Genomic DNA, 7,960 nt, shown 5'->3' on the forward strand with positions numbered 1-7,960 from the left:
CTATCTAAAATATAGCAAAAAAATTCATAATTATCGAAATTTTGTCTTTAAAAAAAAGTTACAAATAAAAAACTAAAAATTATGTTGTTTTAACACTCCTGTTGTTGCGGAGACATAGCACACTGTTGGTAGTATCCCCCATAGCCCATGGGGTCCCGGTGGGTAGCCCCATAGTGACCCGTCACCTGGCTCCCGTACCCGTAGTGGTGCGCTGCCTGTAGTGTAAGCGTTTATAAAATCAATGCTTTCATATTTTTTAAGTACTTTAAATTTTTTAATATTCTAAATGTAAATGGAATTGTAACCATATCCTATCATATAAGTAGTAAGGTTTTTTTTGTCTGAAGCTTAAGAAAGCGGGAATTGCTGGTCTATATTGTTTATTATTTTCAAAGAATCTTTATGTATGTCTTGTGGCGGTTTTAAGCTATTTTCCTTACCTACCCTATCCTTCCTAGATGCTAGGGGTGAAGCAACTAGCTAAAAATATAGCCATTAAATGGATGAAGTTGAGTTAATTTTGGTTAGGTTTGATTATCCGAACCAGTTGCTAGAACCCCAGAAGGTTTAGGCTTTCTTTGACTTTTTCTGGAGTTTAAACCTAACTTAGATAGAGAAGAGAATTACAATAATTACAGTATTGCTTCGAATCCGATTACTATCCGCTGGATTAGAAACGGTTCTGATCCATAATGAAAAATCATCGTATTACAGACAATTTTCCACTAATATTAAAATGAAAATCATAAAATTTATAACATCAATGGAAAGATGTCTATAATACGATGCGATAAATAACTTTTACTTAAATATTGAAAAGACAAAGATAAATATTAATTAGTTTTAAGACTATTTAAACGTATTTGAATCAATTATTTAATAGTCATTTCTCGTATCGTATTATAAACGGCTTTCCGCGGATATAGAATGTACAATTATAAGATTAAAACTAGTTCTTTTAGCCCCGTGGTGCCGAAGGCACCGGCTAAAAAAAACTAGTTTTAATCTTATGATTGTACATTTCTATATTTGTCTTAACCTCTTTTCGAGGAAGCTTTGTGTTTATCAAGTACAAAATAAATTCCTTATCATTAAACCAAAATCAAAGCGCAAATGTCGTCTTTTAGGGCTTTCCTTTCATAAAGTGACGCAGCATAGATTGTTTATATGCGCCCACGTTTTTTCACTTTTGAATGAGACATGTGTGTGTGAAGATTTCGGAGAACAAAATTGGGCCTATCATTGGTCTCATTGAGTGTGAACTACCCTAGTATATCAGGGATTTGAAACCATAAGAGCTTCAGGTAGAATTTGTTAATTTGATTAAGAAGTATGGTGTATAGGACGATTATATGTAGTTTTAAAAAAGGCTTTAGCCAGCTAAGCATGAAACTTAATTATGATTAATATATGTTTTAGTAATTTTTATGTGCCTTATTGTTGCATTTAACAATGATTTATTAAACCAAATAATTTTCCTTTAAAGCCAAAGTTTCCAAAGATTCTTTAACCATAAGAAAAGAAAAAGATTTTTTTAGTGCTCAAAGTTTTAAGATAACGAATAATATTTTATTCTGTTTATTAATTGATCTTGTAATTTCAGGTCTTTTGAAATAATTTCATCAATAAATCTATATTCAAACCTGCTGTTGAATCTTGATGGTTCCTGGTATTGGGGGTTTTGTATGTTCGCCAACTGATCTCGTGAACTTCCCGCTAATTCGGAAGTCCAAGCTCAACCAAAGTGTCATGGTTGAGACAATTTCAAAATATCTGATGAATAGGCGTTAGCATTCATCAAGAGATCAATAGCATCTAGATTATTGATGCTAAAAAGAAAGAGCTGCACAAGCAATTTCAAATGATTGGAGTTTGAAGGAGCTGCACAAGCGAATTTCAAATAACCTGATGGTTGAAAAACATTGACAATTTTTCTGTGAAATAATTACCTAGTGAATCAATATGGTGCTCACTAAAAAGCAGAAAATTGAGCGAGCTATCGCTATTGGCAATGAAAGGCTAGAGGTGTTTGACGAACAGATAAAAGTGTTTTATGAAAATCTAAAAGCCTGCCAAAGTTTTAGTTCATGTGAAAATGTGAATTTAAAATCAATTCGTGACATTTTTAGTGAGGTCAAGGACCAATCTGACCTAATAAAAAGTCTAAAACCTGCCGTGGATACTAGTGAGCTGCGCGAGTTCAAGCGTGATTTGGATGAAGCTAGTGAGCAGAAAACTGTTGCAGATAAAGTTTATGCGTCGTTGGAGCAGTGTACAAAAATTCTGTACTGGCTTGACAATGATTCAGATGACGCGAGGTCAAGCACTGTCGCCAGGAACCTCGACGTCATTGAGAAGGTGAAGATGGACATGGGAGTGCTTAAAATTTCCATGGAGTTGCGCCAAGAAGTACGTGATATGTACCGAAGGCTTAGAGAGATGGAACGTCGTTCATCTAACCTGGATGAGAGTGGGACACCTGCCATGCTCTCCAGAAGTATGTCTGCCGTGGATATTAGGAGTTCCAACCCGCAGTATGGGCGCTGGGACAACAGTTTGTTGCCGTCGTTCGATGGTACTGACACGGATTACCCAAACTTTAAACAGGTCTTTAAGGATCTATGCTCTGGTTATGGATTTGCTGACCAGAGGTTAAGTCTGATGTTGTGTATGGAGAAGGTGATAACCAACCCGGAACTACGCAAGCAAGTGTCAGCGATTAGAGATCATAATGAACAATGGGCGTTTCTTGATCAGATGTTTTTATCAAACACTCGCCGGTTCATGAGGATTTTAACTAAGTTGAACAAGATGAAACCTGTGGATAAACCTGTGGACGTGGTTAGCGCAATTGCTACCTTCAAGAGCATGATGCAGGAGGTAGAAGCCATCGTTGGTTCTGCAGCTAAGGATTACAATCACCTAACTCTTATTCATATTTTTAAAGACAAGTGCCCTGAAAATTTGAGAGACAAAATTATGATGGAGCTAGGTAGCATGAACCAACCAAACATCCAGAAGATTGTAGAACTGCTGGAGAGGACCAGGGGTGCCATGTTGGCCGGTGATATGTCCTATGACAATGGCGCCGGCAAGAGAAATCGTGATAGAGCTGCCGCCGCGCAAGTGTCTGGCCGCAGTGACAATGAGAATGGAAAGGCTGGAAAGGACAAGGCTTCCAAGTGGAACAGTGCATGTCCTGTTGAAAATTGCGAGGATAAACATCCTATTTTCCGTTGTCCCGCATTTAAGAAGATGGATGTTGTTGACCGAAAAAAAGTTGTCCAGCAGAATAAATTGTGTGAACTCTGCTTGTGTGATGGTCATGCTGCTGACAATTGTAATAAATCGGATAAGCTTGGTGTCTGTGGCACCAATAATTGCGACGGTTATCATAGTCGTATGTTGCATGAGGCTAGTGCTAGTGTGAATACAGTCTACAAATCAAGTTCTGCGCCTAGCACCTGTACCTTCCTGCTGCAAATAGTTCCAGTTGTAGCACCTGGCGGTGGCGCCTGCCATGCCGCCGTCATGTTTGATACTGGTGCGAGTCTACCACTTATATCTGAGAAGATGTCCCACAAGTTGAAGCTGAAATCTACCGGCAGATATACAAACATTTCTGTTGCTGACGGTAGTGAATCATCCTGCCGCAATGTGGTGTTCTATCTGAAGGACAGGGATGGTAACTTGAGAGAATTTGAGGCAGCTGTTATGCCTAACCTCGGAGGTGGCAACGAGATGCGCTCGGTCCATCCGGAAACCGCCGCCAAAATATTTAAGATGCCGCCAGAAAGATTTACATATATCAGTGGAGGCTTAGATATCATCATTGGAAATACACATCCTGACGTGTTTCCATCAACCTACCAGAAAGTGGGCCAGTCTATGTTGTGGCGAACCATTTTTGGTAGTGGTTTTATCTGTACAAGTGCTGACTATGGAGCTGGTCAGCAGAAATCTGCATATAAAGCTGCCGTAGCTGTTGATAATGAGCCGGTTGGTACTGCCGTAGCTGTTGATAATGAGCTGGTTGGTACTGCCGTAGCTGTTGATAATGAGCCGGTTGGTACTGCCGTAGCTGTTGATAATGAACCGGTTGGTACTGCCGTAGCTGTTGATAATGAGCCGGTTGGGTCTGCCGTAGCTGCTATTGATAATGATGTTAGTTGTGCTGCAGTTATTCCTGATGATATTGGTAACGATACTGTAGCCGTTGAGAATATTGTTACGGCGGGTATTGAGCCGCTGAATGATTCGGTTCCAGCCGGACAAGAGCCGACGGGAGTTTCGGTTCCGGCTGGACAAGAGCCGATCAGAGTTTTGGTTCCAGCTGGACAAGAGCCGACGGGAGTTTCGGTTCCAGCTGGGCAAGAGCCAATAAGAAATTCGGTTCTGGCCGGACAAGAGCCGACGGGAGTTTCGGTTCCGGCCGGACAAAAGCCGGTAGATGATTCTAAGTTTTATGACAGTCACACTTTTATTACTTGCCCTGGTGCTGTCATGAATCAAGAATCGACTTGGCTGCTGCCAACCTTGCCGCCTGATACAGGGTAAGAGGCCTGCAAATGGCGGGTGAGAAAGTCATTGAAAAATTTCAAACCACACATATCTAATCTACAACACAAACTATTTATGTGAAAATGATCTTTAAAGAAAAAATATTACAAGTTATATATTAAGCTTGTGAAGGGAACCTAAAAAGGTTCTGCAAAGAATAAGTATTCATTATTCAACTAATTTTATTGTTCATATTTAAGCACAAAAATTCTACAAAATTGTTTAGACTTTTAAAGCAGATTTTAAAAGATTTTGTTTCTTTAAGTATGATTTTGAAAAGCAAAAGTTTGTGTGTATTAACTACCAAATGATTTGCAGATTTTTTTAGATTGAGAAAAATAGATTTTTTAAGAATTATTTTTCGAGGTATTTTTTTTCATGGTTCACGTTTGCTTAAAAAAATGTTATTCTCAGATTCTCGTATGAGATAATGCATTAAAGTAAAGAACACAACATGTAAAATTATTATGATAATGTTTAAAATATTTCTTATTATTATTTTAAAAAGATTATCGCAAAAAATCAAGATATTTGTTTTAATTTGTAAGCAAATATAGTTTTTTCTTTCACTCCGGAGGCAAGGATTCCTTATAATCCACGCGTAAAGATTTTTTCTTCATTCCGAGAGCAGAGATTCATAGTAATATATGTACCTAGCGACTTCGGACAATTTAAAACCTTGAGAAAGTATTTATAGCAATTATTTTCTTAGGTACATATATATTTTCTTTCATGTTTAAAAATGTAAACTCTATTTTCTATGAGATAAGCATTTGTAATAATGAACACGATGTATGATATTATTAAAATATTGATTACTATTTATATGAATATCACAGAATTAATTTAAGAAAAACTATGCATATTTTAAATTAACCTTTCCTTCATTTTTATCGCAGATATTAAAATAAAAGCGGTTATTAAAAATTATGATAATAATTGATTCTTATTTATGGAAATTGAGATTTTTTTTAGTAAAAAAGCCACATTTTTCAGATGCCTATTTTATGCCTAAAATAAGAATCAAATGAAATGCGATTAAATTTTATTCTATTTCATTTGCTCAAATTTAATTTTATTGAGTTTAATTTCTTTTCAAAAGTACAATTCATTTTAAAACTTACCTGAAAAGTTTAACAAAAAGGAATAAATGTGTCGAGGTTGCGTGATTCGATATTTATTCTAAGAAAAAAAAAAATCAAGTATTTTTTTAGCAGATTTTTTTAAAATTATATATGAATTTCAATCAAGTAAAACATTTTTATTCAGATCAAGGAATGATTGAAAATTCATATTTAAAGTCTCATATTTTTTACAAAGAAAAATTGGTATTTTTTTCATAATTTCAATGAAAATTCTAACAAAAATATTATTATTATTTTGCTATTATTTAAGTATTGAAAAGTTTTATTGTTGATTAAGATAGTACAGTTCTTATTCATTAAGTTTGAAAAACTTTCTGCCCAAGGATTTTGAAACATTTTTTCTTACTACTCTTTTTGATGCTTAACCAATTTAGTTTTAAGTACCTATAAATCTTAATTTTCTTGTCTAAGATTTATTTCGTTTTATTTTACCATTATTGTTTACATTTCGACCTGATTTCGTAGGTACTTATTGATTTATTAATAATGATTTATTACCTATTGATTATGAAATGATTATTATTTAGTATAAGTTGTTATATTTACAACATCATGATTAATAGGATTATCTATTTTAGGATTGTGTATGTGATCTTGTGATTGTCATGTGCATGGAATGTTGTATGGTACAAACCAATCCCCATCCTTCTATCCTAAAATGTGAGGTATTATGAGTCCTAGTGAGGAGTATAATATTGTGTATGCATTTCACGGGGTTTCATTTAGTTAGGAGCAAAATTGTCACGTTTTCGGGATGTGGCCATTCTCTTGTGATTATGGTGAGTTGAGTTTAGTGAGAAATGTTGCTAGTGCTCAGCGCAAAAAACCTTGAATCTCGTTAAGGAAGTTAATTTGACTTTCAAACGGGGGGTGTGTCTTAACCTCTTTTCGAGGAAGCTTTGTGTTTATCAAGTACAAAATAAATTCCTTATCATTAAACCAAAATCAAAGCGCAAATGTCGTCTTTTAGGGCTTTCCTTTCATAAAGTGACGCAGCATAGATTGTTTATATGCGCCCACGTTTTTTCACTTTTGAATGAGACATGTGTGTGTGAAGATTTCGGAGAACAAAATTGGGCCTATCATTGGTCTCATTGAGTGTGAACTACCCTAGTATATCAGGGATTTGAAACCATAAGAGCTTCAGGTAGAATTTGTTAATTTGATTAAGAAGTATGGTGTATAGGACGATTATATGTAGTTTTAAAAAAGGCTTTAGCCAGCTAAGCATGAAACTTAATTATGATTAATATATGTTTTAGTAATTTTTATGTGCCTTATTGTTGCATTTAACAATGATTTATTAAACCAAATAATTTTCCTTTAAAGCCAAAGTTTCCAAAGATTCTTTAACCATAAGAAAAGAAAAAGATTTTTTTAGTGCTCAAAGTTTTAAGATAACGAATAATATTTTATTCTGTTTATTAATTGATCTTGTAATTTCAGGTCTTTTGAAATAATTTCATCAATAAATCTATATTCAAACCTGCTGTTGAATCTTGATGGTTCCTGGTATTGGGGGTTTTGTATGTTCGCCAACTGATCTCGTGAACTTCCCGCTAATTCGGAAGTCCAAGCTCAACCAAAGTGTCATGGTTGAGACAATATTCGTAGAAAACTGGATATAATACGATGCTAGACATAGTTTTTTCGTATTCATGAGAACCGGTTCCTATCCACCGGATTCAAATGAATACGAGAAAACTTATTATCATTGATTTTATAATTGCCTGAATTTGTTGGTTATAATAATCTGAATGAGGTAAATATGTTCCCTGGGCATAATCATCTGCTCCCCCAAACTTGGGGTCTGTGTACGCCCCAGAATTCATCAGGAATGAGCTCATAGTATAATGTGATTATAGAGCTAATACAGATAAATTTCTATAAATCTTCCTACAAAGATGTATAAAAATTTGGCTTTTATATAAAACCAAGAACTGCTGCACTTTTAACTTTTTTCACTGTAAAATTAACGTGTTTTTGTTCATTTGTTCTTTTAAATCTCAATAGAGTGCTCCCATTTTCTTTTTGTCCTATACACAAAAAAAAGCTTCTTTTAGGTTTCCGTAAAAATCCGGGACATTTTTGGATAGAAGAAAAATTAAATATGGCCGTACTTGAGTCGCCAACCGACCAATCACAGACAGAAAAACACTTGGGCAGCCAATGAGAGGCGAGTATTGTGGCGGCAGGTGAATTCAGCGGCAAATTTGCAACATGGCGTCCGGTACAACTGTGCACACTACTAAGTA

At 35.4% G+C, this 7,960-nt stretch overlaps 1 protein-coding gene and 2 long non-coding RNA genes across 3 annotated transcripts; 2 read left to right on the forward strand and 1 right to left on the reverse strand.

The window, feature by feature from the left end:
* Window positions 1–89: 89 nt before the first annotated feature.
* On the reverse strand, window positions 90–7,960 carry LOC145327233 (uncharacterized). Its single transcript, XR_013882129.1, has 2 exons — window positions 7,436–7,960; window positions 90–215 (listed from the first exon to the last, which is right to left on the reverse strand). It is a non-coding gene; the product is annotated as an uncharacterized LOC145327233 (long non-coding RNA).
* LOC145325538 (uncharacterized) lies at window positions 1,038–4,991 on the forward strand. The gene is made up of 3 exons (XM_080168515.1): window positions 1,038–1,304; window positions 1,604–2,575; window positions 4,975–4,991. Exons 2-3 carry the CDS (start codon window positions 1,963–1,965, stop codon window positions 4,989–4,991), a joined length of 630 nt encoding a protein of 209 aa, XP_080024641.1. The 5' UTR covers window positions 1,038–1,304; window positions 1,604–1,962.
* Window positions 5,994–7,190, forward strand: LOC145327234 (uncharacterized). The gene is made up of 2 exons (XR_013882130.1): window positions 5,994–6,852; window positions 7,152–7,190. It is a non-coding gene; the product is annotated as an uncharacterized LOC145327234 (long non-coding RNA).

The sequence above is a fragment of the Acartia tonsa genome, chromosome 8 (assembly GCF_053477335.1).
Source record: "Acartia tonsa isolate MP-2025a chromosome 8, ASM5347733v1, whole genome shotgun sequence".
In the NCBI taxonomy this organism is placed as follows: domain Eukaryota; kingdom Metazoa; phylum Arthropoda; class Copepoda; order Calanoida; family Acartiidae; genus Acartia; species Acartia tonsa.

What these genes read in the sequence shown, in the direction of transcription:
- LOC145325538 (XM_080168515.1), top strand. Translation starts at nt 1,963, where the DNA reads ATGGTGCTCACTAAAAAGCAGAAAATTGAGCGAGCTATCGCTATTGGC.